Here is a 19,522-nt window from a genome sequence, read left to right on the forward strand (position 1 = left end):
TATGTATGTATGTATGTATGTATGTATGTATGTATGTATGTATGTATGTATGTATGTATGTATGTATGTATGTATGTATGTATGTATGTATGTATGTATGTATGTATGTATGTATGTATGTATGTATGTATGTATGTATGTATGTATGTATGTATGTATGTATGTATGTATGTATGTATGTATGTATGTATGTATGTATGTATGTATGTATGTATGTATGTATGTATGTATGTATGTATGTATGTATGTATGTATGTATGTATGTATGTATGTATGTATGTATGTATGTATGTATGTATGTATGTATGTATGTATGTATGAACGAACGAACGAACAAACGAGCGTACGTAAGTACGTATGTGTGTATGCTTGCCTCTTTGAAAACATATATGTCATGTTCTGATGAACACATAACGTTCGTGCTGTTATGTTAGTTCAACTATTTTAATTTTTACACCTACCTATTTCTGTGAACGTGTGATTTTGATTGGTTTTGATTGGTAGATTGGTTTTAAGGGTTGAACCTTGGATATATATATATATGGGTTGAACTTGAATTAGAAACGTGGTTGTTTGCAAGCGGGCTTGGATCTGTTTCCAGAGATTGTTCCGTGTTGGTTCGCAGTGATGTGTCGTTCTTTAAATGTAATCAAATAAGATGTTGGTGGTGGTGGGCTACACTCGTTAATTCAAATGGGCTTCGTTGTCCTTTGATAGAAACAAAATTGATTGGCTATTTTTATTTTATTTTTTTTATCTATTTAAATTATATTAGTATGAAATGGAAGTTTGTATAATCCCCAAAAAAGGTAAAAGAAAGTTAGATAATTAACAATGGGCTGTTACTTAAAATAACAAGAATTTAGTGCAGTGACGAGAATGCACCCACCCCTCGTTTCAAAGTGGTATCACCCGAACGTACATTAGCATAAAGCTACAAAGAGAGATCGCCTGTGATTGGTTGAAGAGAAAACGCGATGCTGATGATGATGATGACAAAGAAGGCGCTGATGATGATGTCGAACGATCATCCCGCATACGAAATGAAAAAAACATTCTCGATGTTTGTAACAGTGTGTGGTGATTGTGTGGTTTCGAGAAAATTGGAAAATAATGGGAAATTAATTGTTCAAAAAATGACTGTTGGCTTGATGTGATGTGGTGGCAGTATCAACACGTCTGCTTGGTTGTTAGTACGTTTTCGTTCAATTCATTTGTGAATAACAGAGTTGTTAGTAGTTCTTGGTATTCAATCGTTACATTCTAAATAATATTTATTATTTACCTAGATTTTCTCATATGTTTCTAAAAATAATTATGAACAAGATTTCTTTTACTGTACAAATTTTTAATATTGAACAATTTTCTAACTATAATAACTCGGGGTATATTAATTTATTTCCAACGTAATTGGAACGTATTTGTTCGTAACCGCATGACAAATGAAGAGTTCAAGTATAAATTCATTAAAAGTTTTAAAAATAATTTAGCTGAGTTCCTTACATTACATGTCCATCAGTTCTGAAAACCAGCTAACTGACGTAATCCTTACGCTTTGTTGAAAGAATGGAGATGTGCTGTTGAGCGTTGAGCAATCAATTAAATTTAACTGATCAATTAATTTATCTCAGTCAATAGTTTTGTGCTTGTATGACAAATCTTCTTAATTCGTAGCAAGGTTTAATCTATCAAAAGGCGGCTTATATAAAATTCTGTATAAACAAACCTAAAAATATAATTATTATATTGTTAGTTATAATTATTATTAATTAAACACATTATATGCATATATATATATATATATATATATATATAGAGAGAGAGAGAGAGAGAGAGAAAGAGAGAGAGAGAGCCCCATAGATTACCATTTTAAAAGGATTAATATGAAACAAAGTCGAAGTGGAATGCGTAAATAAAGGATTTAACACCTGGTATGTATGAGGATGAATACGTGGTGGAAATAAATAATAATTATGCATATTTCTTTTGTTTTACGTCCCTTTTCTAACTTTCCACCTGTACCTTCGACTTTATACCTAACCCTAAGACCAGGCAACATCAATTTTATTGCACGGTACAATGTTTCTAACCCTGTCGTAAAGTTGTCACCTTAGTTTCAGTATGTCTTATAAAAATGCCCAAATTTATCAACTGTCTGTCAATTAATAAGAAATAGTTTATTTGAATTTTACAACTTTGCGTAGGCAGATAACGTGATTGTTTAAATAATGTATGATTTAGTTATTAAAATTTTAGCGAAAATAATACAAAATTATATTTAAGATGTTTAAATTTCGTAAATTTAAATTTCCATAATTGCGTATAAATAACTTTTATCAAAGTAGATGCATTAAACATCCAGACCAATGAATTTTACGAATGTATGTGTAAAGTAAGTACACATGCACTATTGTCTTAAAATACTCCTGCTTCTAATCAGAGAGATAAATTGGCATATAGGATCGTATATACAATCACACACTTCAAAACACACACACACACATGTGTACACGAAGAGGTGCATACGTATGTATGTATAATGTAATGTACGTGTATGTGTACATTTCGCAATAACATACACTGATGCACATCTGATGAACGAACGCACACACACACACTCATTCATATAATCACCGTGAGATAAGTTTATTATTTTGTTCAGCCATGCAGCTGTTAGTTTTGCATGTTGTAAAAGATGCTGGCTCTATCCTAAATTAGTCTATATAATTTTATGCTCGCATACATAAATGTTCTTTTTCATATATATATATATATATATATATATATATATATAGGTATACACACACACACACACACACATATATATATATATATATATATATATATACATGATGATCCATCCTTGATATATATATATATAAATATATATATATATATATAACTATATATATATATATATACCATTGCTATACAGGTTGTGTTATTAATAGGTACGTATATAATATAGGTGGATGGTGTGTACGTTTATACAATCTCCGTGTACCTTCATAACGAAGATAAAACGTGGCATGATAATTTATTTTGTTGGAAAGGAAGATAGAAGAAGAACGTCTGTGAATTGTTGTAGCTTGTGCTTCTTATATTTTATAATTTTAATTCGAAACAATCTTTTAGAAGGTGAGATTATGATGATGAGAATTTTCATGGAGTTTTATTTAAAATTGTTAATTTTAAAAATTATTTGTTGGCACATTCCCGATTTTAAAAAAACGACGTGATAAACCAATATGGCGTTTTAATGGCGTTTTCTTACCTTGAATAATTTGAACTTATCGTTTAATTTTAATGTCTCAAAAATACATTTAGTTACTTTATAACGTTTTTATAATTAATTTACCATTTTTTCTGACTATGTCGGTATTTTTCTCGTATTTTCTTTCAATTGCGTTTTATTTAAAATTTTTACGATTTTTTCTTAATTTTAATATTTTTATAATTTAATATTAATTTAAGTCAGGTTTCAGCTGTTCAAGCTGAATAAATAAAATAAATAAAAATTAAACCTGCTGATGAACATGATACTAATTAAATTTCGCAATTTGTATTTGATAAGGTGAAACCAAATTTCACTCTACACTGTAAAAGTGTAATTAATTAATCTGTAATGCTTTTTATTTATTTATTTGGTGTTTTAAATTCTGTTATTAAAATTAAACAAATGTTGATTGACTTTTTTTTAACCTACTAATAATGTAACAGTTGAAGTTATGCTTAAATTAAACTTCTTAAGTTAAGTTTTAGGCATTAACTCTAGGTCTTGAATTTTGTTGAGTTGATTGAATAATATTTAATTTTAAGATGTTTGTTTGTGAAATAAATTGCTGTCCAGCTGTTAATATCTGATAGAAAATTCCATCCTTCTTTTGTCTAATTCTAATTGCTAATCTGATGAATCTAATGCTAATCCTAATGTTTAAGTCACTTGAAAAAGAAAATATTTTTATGTAATATTAGTTGCAAGTTTTGATATTTCAAAAAGTTTTAAACATGTATATATATATATATATATATGTATATATATATGTGTATATATATATGTGTATATATATATATATATGTATGCATATATAAAATATATAAATGGTGGCCTTCAAGTTGCCCTTTTTATGTTAATTCTATTTTTTTTCTGCTTGATCTAACTGGTTGATAGTTCTTTTGTTCTCTTGTGATTTATGACAAACATCTCCTTCCATTATTTTCTTCTTCTTACCTATGTAACTTAAAGCATTCAAGAGAGGTGTTGTTCTAGAACATCTGGTGTTGATTCTTTTGCTCAATGAGGCAGAATCAATTTGTGCTCTTGTATTTTGTTCTGCACCATCATTTTGGTGACTTAATGTGCCTGTAAGTTTAGGTCTCAGAAAATTGTAAACCAAGTATTTATGTAACAAAATTTTAATGGCTTGTTTTCAGTAGTCAGTTTTTTTATTTTTAATTAATTTGACAACCCATAATGATAGAAGTTAGGTAAATGCAGCTTTGCCTGTGTGCATGTTTGTGGGAGGAGTGTTTCAAGCAAATGTGAGCTTTTGATGCATGGCTATGACTGGTGGATTAGTGGGGGAAATAAGAAATGACTGAATGGATGAAAAAATTTTTCTATTTGATTATGTTTTTTTAGATGAAAATTGTATATTTTCTGAAAGTGGTTAGTGATGTAAACAATTAAAAAGGCTATTTTATTGGTATTTCACTTGGACTTGTGCTGATTTATTAACATCATAGCATGTTTGTATTAATGCTTCACCACAGATTTTATAAGTTCATAAGAGGACGTTTTCGGGTAAAAATTTTTAATCAAAATTTATATTTTTTTTTTAACTATGTACAAATAAATTTATTTCTGTGTGCGCGCGCGTGTGTGTGTCTGTCTGTTTGTGTACCATTTTCTAGAAAGAATTGTGTGATAAAAATTACTGAGCATGTGCATTTTAAGTTAGTTTGCAAATGTATATCAACATTAGTTATGTTGTTTATGATGTTGATGATACTGCATGCATAGTTCAGTTGACTCATGTAGTGAGCACAAACAATGTTTTCAGATAAATGTGTTCTTTATTAACTTTACTCTATGCCTTAGTGAAGAATGCCTGTTTTGTGCTTATTAGGTTTCATTTTATCACCATCTGCCTTCATCATCATCAGCTTCATCATCATCATCACTGTGGTGTCATCTTCATCATTGTAATCACAATTTTTCAACTCACTTGTTAATAAATCCACTGCATCTTCAAGGTTGTCATCATTGTATATCTTTATTATTTAGTCATTTTTTTATCATCTCATGTTGTGATCTCAAGATCATCATCACCATCTTACTGGTTATAGTCATCTCATGTTGATGATCACAGTTTCATAATCACATTTGATGTTACAAACTTTTTTTACTATGGAATTAACCTTGGATGTTTCTTTTGTTTCTTTTTATTCGTTGTGTTTTTTTTGTGTTTTATGCTTATTTAGAACATTCATATTGTTCAAATGAGTTTAGTAATTTAGACAGCTCATGAAGATTGACATTTACTAGGGCAGTTGTTGTTTCAAATAATATTCTACATCCTCACAATTATAGGTAGGAGATTGTTATAGATTGGAGATTGGCGTTTTGTTTTTTCCTTGTACAATGATACCATCGTATTAAATTTCAAGGGCTTATGTTCTAGAACTGTGTTATTGTTTACCACAGATGTCAAGTAATTTCATTAAGTTTACAGGTCCATGTTTGATTTGCTCAAGGTATGTGAACCTAATGTCAAAAGAGAAAGTTCAGACACAGTAATTGTTGGTGTTTGGGCAAGGAGTACGGTGTGCTAGCTATGTCTCTTACCCATCAGCATTTTTATATTTTCATACATGAAATTTATTTTGAGCGGAATATTGTGATAGTTCAGATGGCTAAATTGCGCCTACAACAAGTCACATGTTTAATAATAATAATGTTATTAATGATTGAATGGTAATTAAATTCTTTCATTGTGTTGAGGCTTCTGTAAAGGTTAACGCAAAATTCTTAATGATTGTTTTTATTTTAAGGTCAGAAGAATTACATTTGTGAGATTATTTTGATGAGCATTGAGAGCAGTGTATAAATAAAAGTTGTTGAAGTTGTCATGATGACCACGATGATGACCACGATGACCAACAGTGAGGATTTTGTTTCAAGTACCAGTGACAGCATGTCTCACGAAGGTTTTTATCTTTTTGGTCGTATTTATAAAAAATTTTATTATTTCTTCTTTTAACTTTGTTTTTGCCTGTCAAAAGTTGTTTGTGATGGAGATTAAATGATTATAAAGTTGTTAATACATGTTTTTTTACCCTATTAGCTCATAACAATCAATTGCTGTTTCAAAACAGACCGATAATGCTGATATTAATCTTTTCTGGACTTCTCAACTGTTTTCAAACTGATAGTGACTGATCTGCACATAATCATCCACTCACTTATAAAAGGCTTTTATAATTAAGCAGATGATTAGGTACCGATGTGATGTGTCCCAATCAATTTGAATCCATTATATAAATCAAGATAATAACAATAATAATAATGAATAGTGGTTAGAGAGCTTAATGCTTACAGGGGTTAGGTTACAAAGAGACCTCCCCGTGTTTGACTGCTGGGTGTGCTGGTTGGTTGTATGTGTGATTTTCTTCACATATTCACACAAGCTGTGTCGGTTTGCTGTTGATATCTACATAGCAAGTTCATTTGGAGAATGACCTTAACCTTTTAATAATAATAATGAAATTATAATAATAATATTAATAATGATAGGAAGTAATAAAAATTGAAAGATAATAGAAATGTTGTTGTTGTAGTTGATAAGAATCATAATCAGATGCTGAATAATGTTATTTGAACTATCCTACATAACATACACTTAACCATGACTGTTTGTTACCTGGTAGCATGTGTGGTAGGTCTCAAATTAGATGAAATCAAGGAACACTTCAGCATAATCATCATCATCAATATTATGCACTAACACAAGAACAGCCTGGATGATTTTATCTGTGTTGAGAGTTGGGTGTTGAATTTAAGATACTGCTATTGCTATTAAATAAACAATACTGTGACTTCAATAACAAGCCAACTTCTTATTCAAACAATAAAATCATTTGCCAGAATAAGCATAACAGAGAGTTTTCAAACAAGTTTAATAATCTGTTTAAATAAGTTAATTATGAATTGTTTTTGGAGGCATTTTTGTCCACTACAACAGAGGTTCAGACCAAATGTGGAAATATTATTGGCACTTTTATTCTTTTATTGATGGTATTATAAAATTGGGCTATTAGAATGGATGTGTTGATTTGTTGCGTTTAATGAGTTCATGCATTGTTTGCAACAAATTCCATAATCCTAACAACATCATAATGCGTTATTTCAAAGACAACTCCTCCGAAGAAGGGGCAGACCAAAAACAGACCATGTTGACGGCTTCAAAAGTATCACCAGCTTCAAAAGTATCACCAGCTTCAAAAGTATCACCAGCTCATAAGAAAACAACAGTAAAATCTACTCAAGTTAAACAATTATTACCGTCACCACCCCAGTCTGCTGATGGTGGGGATGATGATGATAGTGACGATGGTAATGATAATGATGAAACTGAAAACGCATTATCAACAGAACAGCTGGTAACATCAAGCAGCTTGAACGAAGGTTAAAAAATTTATCCATCATTTTCGCCATTTTTTCTTGTTGTTTTCAAAATGAGTTAATCCCTTTAAAAAGGAAGTTGTTTATCTGGCTACTTCAAGTTATCTTTTCTAATTGGGCTGACTTATTTATTTCTGAAATTTTTAGTTCACATCTTCAAATTTTCCATTTTTGAAGTCTATTAAAGATAATTTGGATTAATAACTAGATAATTAGATTAATAATTAGATAATTTGGATTAATAACTAGATATATAAAATAATTGGATTTGGAATAACTTAGATTTCATTTATAATTATCAGTGAAAGCTGTAGCCTCAGTTATTATGTTACAGCATGGCAATTAAAGCTCATTGACTGTGTTGTGTTAATTGCCTGTAATTTTTACTATATTTGCCTGTTGTAACATTTATGTAATAGTCACCAGTTGTTTGTGTGATATACACACACACAAACTGTAAATTACAACGTAAGTACCTGCAGCAATTATATGTGTGTGTTGGTGGTGGTGTGTATAATTAGTTGTGGTGGAAATTATGAGGCAGATGGAGCAAATTTGTAACAAAGGAGAATTATCCCTTCACATCATAATGATGTTCTTCTATGTTTATCATGTTTTGTCCTCTGGTTGTTTTTATTTGTCTCCTTTGTCGCATTGTTAGCATCCCTACTGATGTTTTTGCCACTTTTTAAATGTTCCTATTGCGATGTTTGTTAGCATTTTTCTTTCTTTTTTTTATGTTTTGGTGTTATTTGTTGAGGGTGAGTGAGTTGGTCTAATGCATTTGTTAATTTTAACATATTCGTAAGAATATATATTTTATAAATTATTTTGTTGAAGTGAAACTAATAATTTGTATAAATATAATAAACTTATAATTGTATAAATATAATAAAGTCAAATCATTTTATTTGTATGAACATATCTAAGCACACAAACATCAAGGCATTTTGTGGTTGTTTTCAATGTTGGTTTTTATTCATCAGTTTCATTATGTTTTTTCAATTACCTTTGCTTTGTTTGATTAGATATGTTATTATTATTTCAACTAAAAATATTAACATTATCATATGCACTGAAGCTTCATGTATATTTTGTATGTCTTTGGTACAAGTTGTTTTGTTTCATATTGTCTTTTCATCACACAACATCTCTTGCTGATACAACAAATATGCCACCATTCCGCTAAACGGATGAGTTGCCATGTTCTGCGTACATTATTCAACAACTTGCACTTTACCATCTACGTGCCAATGTTGTTGCAAATTGAAATGGTGGCTGTTGTTCTAAATTAAAAACTACTGCAGAGATCAATTTTTTTGCACTCCCTGCACAAACACATAGGCCAGTGTAAACACGTACAGACAGACTCACAGATGCATAATTGAGTGGTGTGTTGACACATCAGTGTTAAAGTGCAAATGTACCCTGGCAGAACAGATGAAAGAAGTCCTGGACTTGAAGATAAGGTGTCACAGCTTTGTATTGCATGCATCCTTGATACACATGCAGCCATTGTATATTTATTTCATAGCTTACTCCTTCCTGAAAACTACTGGTTGTAATGTGTTTGTGTTTAGTCACTTCTCACATTTTGCGATGAAATTATTATTATTATTATTGTTGTTGGTGTTATTATTATTATTAAGCATTTATTTAGCGCCTTTTAAAATGTGTGAAATAATGTCACTTTATCATTATCATCACTCTTGTCTGGTCACATGATCAAGAGTTACAATTACAAAGACATACACATAATTGAATCATTTCAATTTAAGGCAATTCTTTAAAATACATCTTTATTTAATACAACAGCTATTAAATTATAAAAGGTGATTCTTTCTCTAAACCGCCTGCCATGATATATATGGTTGTGTGAATATCCGGATCTGGATCTGGTCTATATAAAATACCTGCTGTGTCGGTGTTGCTTTGTTGTGCTGCATGATTCTGTGCAATGGAGGACTGTGGCTGTTATAATGTTGGTTTGTTAGGTTGCGTTATCTTATGTTGTGTTGTGTTGTGTTGTGTGTGTTGTGTTACGTTACGTTATGTTGTTTTACGTTGTGTTGTGTGTGTTGTGTTACGTTATGTTGTGTTGTTTTAAGTTGTGTCGTGTTGTGTTGTGCTCTCTGCATTATATTCACGCTTCCTGCTTGGAAAATTGCTGCATTGTTTTTGACCATCTGTATGAAACATCTGTGTGGTTGGTAGTAAGTGATTGTTAGTTGGTGTGGTTCATTAAGATTGTTGTTGTTGTTGTTGGTGGTGGTGATGGTGGTGGAGGTGGTGGTGGTGGTGGTGGTGGTGGTGGTGGTGGTGGTGGTGATGATGATATTGGTGGGGGCGTTGGTGTAGATGGTTGTGTTTAGCGTTTTTACAATAACCAAGATGATGACCGTAACCTTTATTTCATGCTTAAAAAGTTTTTATATTCCTTTTTCACATTTTCCTCATTAGTTGTCAAATTTTGCATTCGTTTATTATTCGTTTGAGGACATTCAAGTAATTAGTCTGTAAATACTGAAAGAAATTTTGTTTTAAACACTCTCAATACATGAGGTAGATAGGCAAATGAATAAAAACTGAAATAAATCTTTCTTTCAGCCAAGCAGTAAATGAGTGAGTGAGTGAAGTGAATGAGTGAATGAATGATTAAACAACTTGGCCAGTTCTCTGCATCAGATAGACAGATGTCCAATTAAATTACTGTTGAAGACTTGTTATTAAGCTACCAGCCATTTTGTCTGATCACTTGTGTTCTCCTGCTTGCTTGCCTGTCTGTCTGTATCTCAGTCTGTTTGCATCTATTGAATCATGCCACTAGTGTTTCATATATTTGATGTCATAATGCATGTTCAGTCATAATTAAAGTTATTCCTAAACTATTTGATTTTTGTCTAATAAATCTTAATTTGCATGAATTAAACAGTTTTTATAAGCGTGAAATGATTTCTAACTTGGTCATTATTTAGGATTTAATTCTTCAAAAATAATGATTCATTTCTCACTTATGAGTTCCAAGTTTTAATAGCCTGTGTCGACTACCTTAAAGCCAGATTGAATACAGAGGCTTTAAAAATAATTTCACCGTTTTTTAAACATTCTGCTGCTCATATGATTAGTTTATTTTGTATGTCACCGAATTTGTTCGTCATTTTTTCTCTTTATTATCACTCTAAACATCATAATTGTTAGTTATAATAATTATTTCTATTAAATTAATATCATTAATATTTTATATTATTTTTTAAAACAATACTTTGTTTTAAGATTAGATTAACCTGTAAATCTAGAAATCTGGCCAATAAACGTCCCATTATGAAATTAAATGATGCTACAGTTGTTATATACATTGATTTAGAATTATTTATAATGGCTGGCTGTCTAGTAGCGGTGTACAATTCGGTGCTTTTCTGTAGTGGAATGTTTCGGTTACTTTTCAAAAAGTGTAATTAGGTTCTTTTCTTTTTTTTGATTTCATTTATTCATAACTAAATATTTGGTAACTTTTTTGTTTCTGAAAAACTTGACACCTTTTATGCTGGTGGTGCAACTCTGCCCAATTCTTTCTTTTGAACCTACGAATTTTGTTTGCGTGTGAAATAACTTCTCCTATTGACGAATTTCTTGGAATATTCGGAATCAAAAAATTACTCAGAACAAAATTGAAAACTTATCCAAACTGGTACTTTTTTTAAAACAGTTTCGTGAGTACCGAATATTTTTGTTCCCAAGCAAAAGTGTTCAATGAATAAGCCTACTACTCATCCCACAACAGACTTTGCTGTATGGTACTCAGGGAATCTACTTGAAATATTCTTTTTTTACCAGTTCGCTAGTTACTGACATTTCATTGTTTTTAACTCTTCACATTGATATATTGTGCATATAATGTAGGTATCACATCATGTTCGTGACAGATTTGTTTCCATTTACCCACCAGCTGCTTATTTCACCTCTTCTTTCATCTTCTACTATTTATTTTTTATGGACATTGTTTGCCACCACGGTCATGTTATATAGATCACGGCAGATGCTCGTTCACTTTATTAAGCTATGATTCCTTTTCCTTTGTTGAGGTGTTGAAATTTTTTGTATCATATTTTATGGCACTTTATTAGTCATTATGACCGCCATCTTCAGTTGTTTTCATCGTTATCATTGTAACTGTTTTTTTGGTCATCATCATTAATGTTGTCATTATTATTATCGTCGTTATTATTATTATTTTCGTTATGGTGGTTTTTTTTTACAGAAATTTTGATTATCTTTTATTGAGCATTTTAATTTGTTTAAACTTTAAATGGCCCCAGCTCGCATGTTGATGTTTATAAGTTTGTAAGTGGATACACTGGATGCAAGTTCGCAAGCACGTCGTGTCATCTTAGTTTCATTTCATCAGATGTCCCATGCACAGTCTACGCACTGCCATCATCATCTCCAATATCAGCATCATCATCACCGTTTCTGGTTTGGCTCTTTTATATTGATCACACATCGCTTGGTAGCTGCAACAACAATGTTTGGCTGGATGCTCCATCCATTGTGCGTGCGTGTGTGTGTGTGTTGCGTGTGTGTGTGTAAGTGTACGCACGCGAACAGAATGTTATTATCGGTCTGTACCAGCTTGTGCACTCCTATGCAAATGTCCTGTCCCGTTATGTTTATTGTGCTTCTGCAGGATGTTGCGTGCACACATTCGTTCTTTTCTTACAAGTTGACTCTTCTTGGTGTTTTGTAGTTTTTTGTTTTTGTTTTCATAATATTTGATAATGTTGATTTAACATACATTTTTTTTATTTTTCTGTATTTCGTTTATCTTTTTTTAGACCGTGTTTTTGTTTTAATACAGTTTTAATAATGGTCAATGGGTTTGAATGGTGTGAATGACATGTGTCTGTAGTTAATATTTCGGCCGTGACAATGTCTACGCCGTTATTATTTAAATGTTTAAACTGATGAACTTGAACCACAATCAGCTACATTTATACTGCTGTTACAAATACTACAAACATCCTTATCAACTTAATTACACTGAACAGATCAAACGGTTGAAACCACCTAACAGCTGCCCAAAGCAAAATGAATTGATTAAATTAACATCTGTGATTTTATGACGCGATGATGATTATACTGATATTACTTTTTATGATGGCAACGTTGTTTGAGCTTCACTGGTCCTAGTACGATTGGCGGGCAGATTCGCGTATTGCTCTTTCCAGTTTCTTCCTAAGCTCAGCAGTCAGAAATCTACCTGACGGACAAATCACACTTTTAAAAATGTTCTAGAACCGGAGAAAAATTATTATAATTTTACCTTTTAGTGCTTCATGCGTGTCAGTCATGCTTGTTATGCAGTTGCATGTTTCCTGTGAAGAAAATGTGTTTGTTTGTCTGTGGAGATGTAGGAAGCCATCTCGGCAATGTACACATGACGAGATTTCATACTATGTGCAAACAATCATGTCCAGACTATCTGAATGCTTGCCAATAGATGTTTTTCAGTTGTGAAAATGTTATCTTATCTTAGGTTTACTTTGTTTAAACTTCCATATAATAAATCTAATAAACTATTTCACAAAATATGCAACTTAAACAGCACACAAAAACAAACAAGCATACATACACATGGACAATTGAACATGCATGTTGGATTTGTATATGCAATTTTTTAACGTGTTTCACTTCATGTCTTCAAATTACTGAAGCAGCTAGAAATAAATTCACTTGTTTGTATCATTCCTTACTGTAGCTTTCAGCTAATTTAATCAGTTTTTCAAAATGAATGAATGTTTTGAGGCTTAGAAATTCATTGATATTTGATTCTTTTGAGCCTTTTCTTGTTAATTTTTTTTTCTATTGTATTAAGTAAGATTTTATTATTATTTATTATTATGTAAATGTTTTAGCATAATATTTCGTTCATTGTTTTTATTAAACAATATTAGATGATTTATTGGACATATTTTAAAATGTACAATGACCATCAGATGGCAGGAGGAGGAAAAGGACAGCATCAAGTGCCTTCAACAGCAGACACATCATCAAGAACAGTTACGATGACGATGATGACACTGACAACTATGAACGTAACACTAACTGTGATGGGAATGAGCTACTGAGAGGAGGTGCATCAACTTCACAAAATCTTCCCCTTCCTACTGCCGACGTAATAAATACTGTGGCCGTTAATAACTACACCACAAACAACAACGGTTTCTCAATTTGTGCTGATACCAAACCTGTTTCAACCGCTAACTCCAAAGAAGTCTTCAACAAACTTAATCACAAGAAACATTCGCCAAGCAGCAATAAATGTTCAAATCAGGTTCTTACTGGGAAGACTGGAGATGATGATGAATGTGACAACGATGATGAAGATTGTGATGAAGCTATGGACTCATCACTGCATGATGATGTTGACAAAACTCTTGGAGAATCCGTCAAGGAAAGTGAATATGGTGATGTAAGGGGTAGGGAGGGCACAGCTGTTGTTATGGGAGCACAGCAACCTATAACTCTGGTAGACTCAGCTCTGAGAACATTCAAAATAATTAAAATCCAACATTTGCCACCAGCTGTAATTTCGACAATTGCATCAACATCACCAGACCAACAAGTGCAAATGAACATCAATTCATCTTCCACATCCATTCCATCTGATAAACCGACGTGTTCCAAATGTGCAAAATCGTTTGCCAATGTTTACAGATTGCAGAGGCACATGAAATGGTAAGTTTTTAATTAATGCTGAACTTTCTTACATGAATAGAGCTTCTTAAGTATTTCTTATGTCTAATTTATAGTTAAAACTACTACCGAGTTGAAATTTTAAGGAAATGCTTTTAATAATTTAACTAATCAATTTGTTTATTGAATTAAATAGTTTATATTACAATTGTTTTTTATTGAAATCTTTACTACAACAAGAGTTGATTTTTAATGAAATCGTTCACTCACTTTGTTGACAGTCATGAAGAGACGACAGAAACCCGCAAGTTCCGATGTTGTGAATGCAGGAAGGCCTTCAAATTCAAGCACCACCTGAAGGAGCATGCACGCATTCATTCTGGAGAAAAACCTTTCGTGTGTGCCAACTGCGGCAAGAGTTTCAGTCACTCTGGCTCCTACAGCAGCCACACGACTTCCAAAAAATGTTGGCGCATGCATAGACATAAGTATATGCATAGTGTACTGGCGGCAGGCAGGGTTAACAATGCCGTTAATATCAATACCCTTTTCCCATTTCAAAAAATTTTTGATGTGCAAGGTGGTGTCAAGATTATCAATAAAAGCCACATTCCTCTTGTAAATAACTCGAACGGCGCAAATATAGCAGGAGTTAACAAACCGGCACTATTAAGCAAATCATCTGCTATACCAAAGTTTGTGAAAATTTCCAAGCCATCACCAACATTCTTAATCACAGCACCAGTCATTCTACCACAGCTTGCTGCTAACATTCCTCTCACTCTGCTCAATGGTGGTACCAACAGTACAAAGAATAGCAGAATTTGTCCAAATAAAATTGTCGGTGCTGATGCTGTTGGCATGAAATTGGAAGGCACCAATGATTCCAACAATGTTACAAAAAATAAATTCATTGAGGCTGTTATGGATAGTTTGAACATTTCAATCAAAAAAAATGTTCCAGAAGTAAAAATTGAAATAAATAATAATAATAATATAATAACTAATATAAGTAACAATGATATTATTAATGACAATGGTGAAAATGCAGAGGCCAATAAACTCTTGAACATGTCGCAAGTCATGAAGACAGCTTCTATGAAAGCAGTACCGTCGACGAAAGACTCGCCATCACACGACAGCAGAAGTTTGAATATATTGGCTGCAGCAGCTGAGCAGTTGAGAAAAGAAGAAGAAATGAAAACAAAGCTGCCCCAGTGCAGAACCAAACAATCTGCCAACCAAGAGCAGGATAAAGAAGACGTATACCACAATCCACGAATCAGATCACTGATAACGTCAGAACACAGGCAAACGTTAAAACAATTTTACGAAAAAAATTCCCATCCAACTAAGGAAGATTTAGAGGAGTTGATAAAAAAGATGCCTTTTCCAAAGAGAGTTTTGCAGGTCTGGTTTCAAAACATGAGGGCTCGAGATCGCAGAAGGGCCAGAATTTTTATGGGGCGCCAGACTGAAATGTGCATTCTTGATAGGGAACATGTCGGTTCAATCGAAAGTTATAATGATGATGAAGAGCGCCAAAATAAACTTTCCAATCAGTCCAGTGTTCTCAGAGAGAATAATTTTGAAGATAAATCTGATCAGAACACTGATGTTTTAGAGAACAAAAATTCTTCTCTTCATCATGCCAGGGACAAGGAACTCTGTGATAACCAGCCAGAAAAGGAGTCTCAACAACAAGTTGACGAGCCTTTGGATTTAACAATTTGTTCAAATCATTCTTCTGATCTTAACCATGTTAATAAAAATAGCACCATTGATAAAACCATTGACGTTGATAATTGTTTGAAAAGAATGGACAATGTTGAACAGTCTGAATGCGGTGATGTCGTTTTGAACCTGTCAATCAAAACCCGCCAGGACCCTGAGGATCAGATGACCACTGAATCAAAACCAGCAACAATTCAATCACTTTCACCCACGTGTTCCTTACAGTCATCATCATCACCAATCTCTTCCTTATCATCGCCATCTTCTTTGCTCATTAAATTGAAAAATAATAACAGCAAAGCTCTGAATGATGTTATTTTTAAAAAGGATGTTGCCACAATAAAGATTGTAAGTTCAGTTCAATTCAATTCAGTTCTTTTCATTTTTTCGTTATTCTAATCTAACCAGATTTATTCTAAGGTCTGCGTTTATCCTATTTTTGACAATTTATGTAAAGCACATTTTTACATTTATTTATTAATTATATATATATATATTTATTTATATATATATACATATATATATGTAATATGTATGTATATATATGTAATACAATTATATACAGTTCTGCTTACAACAAGCTGCTTACAAGTTTTTCATACTTAGTTGTATCACGCATGCTCTTCACACCGCAATCGCAAACACTTTACTCATTTGTTACATGTTCAAACAGACCGACTTGCAGGCACCAGCAACATCAGCAAACAATTCAGTGAGCAGTAACTGTGATGTTAGTTCAAAAATCAACAGCAATAACAGCAATGATGTCATCAACAATGGTAACAGCAACGCCAGTGATAACATCACGGAACATAATGGCATCAGCAGCATCAACAATGACGTCAACAGTAAAAGTAACACCAGCATCGTCGACATCAAAACAGATAGTAATCAGTCTGGTATAGTAAACAAGAAGCGCGTGCAAAACATCAGTAAGATGTGTCAGGTACTGTTCCAGTGCGACCAGTGCGATAAGGTGTTCAACAAACAAAGCTCTCTAACGAGGCACAAATACGAACATTCGGGTTCGATATGTTTGCTTTTTAGGCTGATTACCTGTAGTTGTAATTTAAAGTAATTTGCCCGTATATTGCCCTCTGATGTGCGTATAATTACGATAGTTTTATGTTGATGTCATGCAGTGGTATGCTGGTGTCATATAGGGGTGTGTTGATGTTAAGCGGTTGTATTTTGATGTCATATATTGTACGTTGATGTCATGTAGTTGTATGTTGGTGTCATATATTAATAGTTATTGTTTAATCCTTTTTTTTTATTATGCATTCGTATAATGGTGCCTAACTATTCCTGCTCGGTAAATTATTGTTATGATTGCAAACTGGTAAATTTGTAGTACTTTCCTAACAACATGTTGTCACTTCACATCAGTCAAAGAGCACAGTGAACTGGCGTCCTGCCTTTTATGTCATTGTTGAGATATTGTTTGAAATAATGACTTACGAAAATATCACTCAATGATTACCACCTATTGTATTATTTTCATTTAATAACATTCAATCTTTTGAGTTATCAAAAAAGACCTTAGCTCAAATGACCTTCAACTAAATGACCACTAGGGAAGAGACCATTCGGCTGCGACAAATGTGAGAAGGCCTTCAAGCACAAGCACCACCTGACCGAACATCTGCGTCTGCACAGCGGGGAACGTCCGTTCGTGTGCCACCAGTGCAACAAATCCTTCAGTCACTCAGGCTCCTACAGCCAACACGTCAACAACCAGCTGAAGTACTGCAGAGGGAATGCTGCTGCCTCCCACAAGTCCAACCATCATCTCCTCATTGGCAAATTCCACTGCAAAGCTTTCAACAATCTGCCCACTCAACAGAATTAATCTCTTCTGATGGCCCTACAACATAACACTTTATTGTTCACTTTATTTATATGTAACTCTAATGTTTATTTTATTAAAATTTTTGGAATTCGAAATAAATATTCTTTTTTCTATTTCAAAACTTATTAAGATATTGTGTGTGGATGTGTATATATGCGTGTTTGCGTGCGTATTCGAACGCGGTGAAGTTTTGTTATAACTAGAAGAACGTTATGACGACAGTACTTTATTATGACATGACTCTAGTCTTATTTTCGAATATATCACAATTTGTCACCTTTTATCGTTGCCATCATTTCACGGACGATGTGTTTCAGGTACTCTGTTATAAGAAATTTGAGAGTGAATGTTTTTGACTACTGAAAGTTAGCAGTATTATTTTCTTCATTTTTAAGTTTTTCATTTAAAGTGTTTCAATAGTTATAATTGTGAAAAAGTTAATGTTTTAATTATATTAATTATACGCAATTCCTAAGTTTATCAATGACCTTATTATTATTTTTTTCCAAGTGTGCTATAATTTGTGGTTGATATTACATGCTTTTGTTTGAGTTTTTATTGCACGATGAAACAGTTCAGTATTATGAATATTTACGGTATGCATTTATATTTATATTATTTTATATTCAAACACCACTTTATTTAGATGGTATTAACTATTTTGTGCAATTTTTCACTTTATTTTGCCTTGTAATCAAACTTTTGCTTGTTCATAACCAACTAACTTTTATCTTTTAATTTAATTAAATTGCGTTTTTAAATTAATTTATTTCAATTAATTTTGTGTGCTCTAAATTAGTTTTTCAGGCTTAATTTGATGAATTTAATTTATTAATTTCTACATTTAGCGTTACAGATATTTTTATTGTTCAGTTACTTACGACTTAATCATTATGCATTCGTTCAGCAATTTCCACGTCTAACTTACGCGCGTTTCCATTAATAACCTAATCTTTACCAAACAGTATTATGAAAATTTGTGTATATATACATACAAACATATTTCGTTTTTTATATTTTTGTATAGATCTTTCTAATAAGGCAGTTTGTTTTATAATCAAAAATTTCAAAATACGGTCAAACCTTACAGTAATTAAAGTTTTAGAATTGTTTCACTAGCTCGGCGTGTAAATACAATATTTGTTTTTCTTCATTATTTTGCATGACACCATAATCAAATGTCTTCCGAAATGTACATAAAATTTTAATGCATTTAGCAAGTTTTTTTCATTTCGCAAGGTTGTTGCGACTACCATTGTTTTTGCGATGTTATTTTTTTTAAAGATTCTTAATTGATTTTATTGACTTGTAATATTTAATAAAAGTGTGACTTGCAAAAGCCTAAAAATAACGTACATTTTGTGTTAAAAGGGTAGGTTGGAAACTTTGAAAGGTGAATTGAAAGGTGTTGCTACATATGACAATTCTTATATAGACTGTTGCATATATAACAGCATTTTTGTAACGTGGATGACATGGAGAGAATTAAAAAATGATTTAATACTTCTGATTCTAGGTCTGAAGAATATATGTCTATGATTCTAAGATTCTATGTCTGA

The 19,522-nt window shown here is 32.2% G+C and overlaps 3 protein-coding genes across 3 annotated transcripts in view; 1 reads left to right on the forward strand and 2 right to left on the reverse strand.

Annotated features, from left to right (window-relative positions):
* The window catches only part of HELRODRAFT_160974 (hypothetical protein), a gene marked incomplete at both ends in the record, with an annotated part of 6,594 nt that extends 1,241 nt beyond the window's left edge, over positions 1–5,353 (reverse strand). Inside the window, 5 exons of the mRNA XM_009020967.1 lie at positions 525–637; positions 1,866–1,928; positions 2,110–2,155; positions 4,162–4,363; positions 5,341–5,353. Coding sequence (XP_009019215.1) covers positions 525–637; positions 1,866–1,928; positions 2,110–2,155; positions 4,162–4,363; positions 5,341–5,353 — 437 coding nt within the window. The remainder of the gene's footprint in view (positions 1–524; positions 638–1,865; positions 1,929–2,109; positions 2,156–4,161; positions 4,364–5,340) is intronic.
* A 4,149-nt stretch (positions 5,354–9,502) lies between these two features.
* Positions 9,503–11,004, reverse strand: HELRODRAFT_160975 (hypothetical protein; the record flags this gene model as incomplete). The annotated part of the gene is made up of 4 exons (XM_009020968.1): positions 9,503–9,655; positions 9,772–9,883; positions 10,440–10,507; positions 10,969–11,004. 4 exons carry the CDS (start codon positions 11,002–11,004, stop codon positions 9,503–9,505), a joined length of 369 nt encoding a protein of 122 aa, XP_009019216.1.
* Positions 11,005–15,149: 4,145 nt separating this feature from the next.
* On the forward strand, positions 15,150–19,311 carry HELRODRAFT_94258 (hypothetical protein). The gene is made up of 3 exons (XM_009020969.1): positions 15,150–16,459; positions 16,785–17,136; positions 17,689–19,311. The coding sequence occupies exons 1-3, from the start codon at positions 15,239–15,241 to the stop codon at positions 17,961–17,963; spliced, it is 1,848 nt and encodes a 615-aa protein (XP_009019217.1). The 5' UTR covers positions 15,150–15,238; the 3' UTR covers positions 17,964–19,311.
* The last annotated feature ends 211 nt before the right edge of the window (positions 19,312–19,522 follow it).

Source organism: Helobdella robusta, assembly GCF_000326865.2.
Source record: "Helobdella robusta unplaced genomic scaffold HELROscaffold_3, whole genome shotgun sequence".
NCBI classification, from domain to species: domain Eukaryota; kingdom Metazoa; phylum Annelida; class Clitellata; order Rhynchobdellida; family Glossiphoniidae; genus Helobdella; species Helobdella robusta.

Coding starts and splice junctions, on each gene's coding strand:
- HELRODRAFT_94258 (XM_009020969.1), top strand. CDS start 15,239: ATGAAATTGGAAGGCACCAATGATTCCAACAATGTTACAAAAAATAAA. Junction 16,460..16,784: donor ATGTTGCCACAATAAAGATT/GTAAGTTCAGTT, acceptor ATGTTCAAACAG/ACCGACTTGCAGGCACCAGC. Junction 17,137..17,688: donor GCACAAATACGAACATTCGG/GTTCGATATGTT, acceptor AATGACCACTAG/GGAAGAGACCATTCGGCTGC.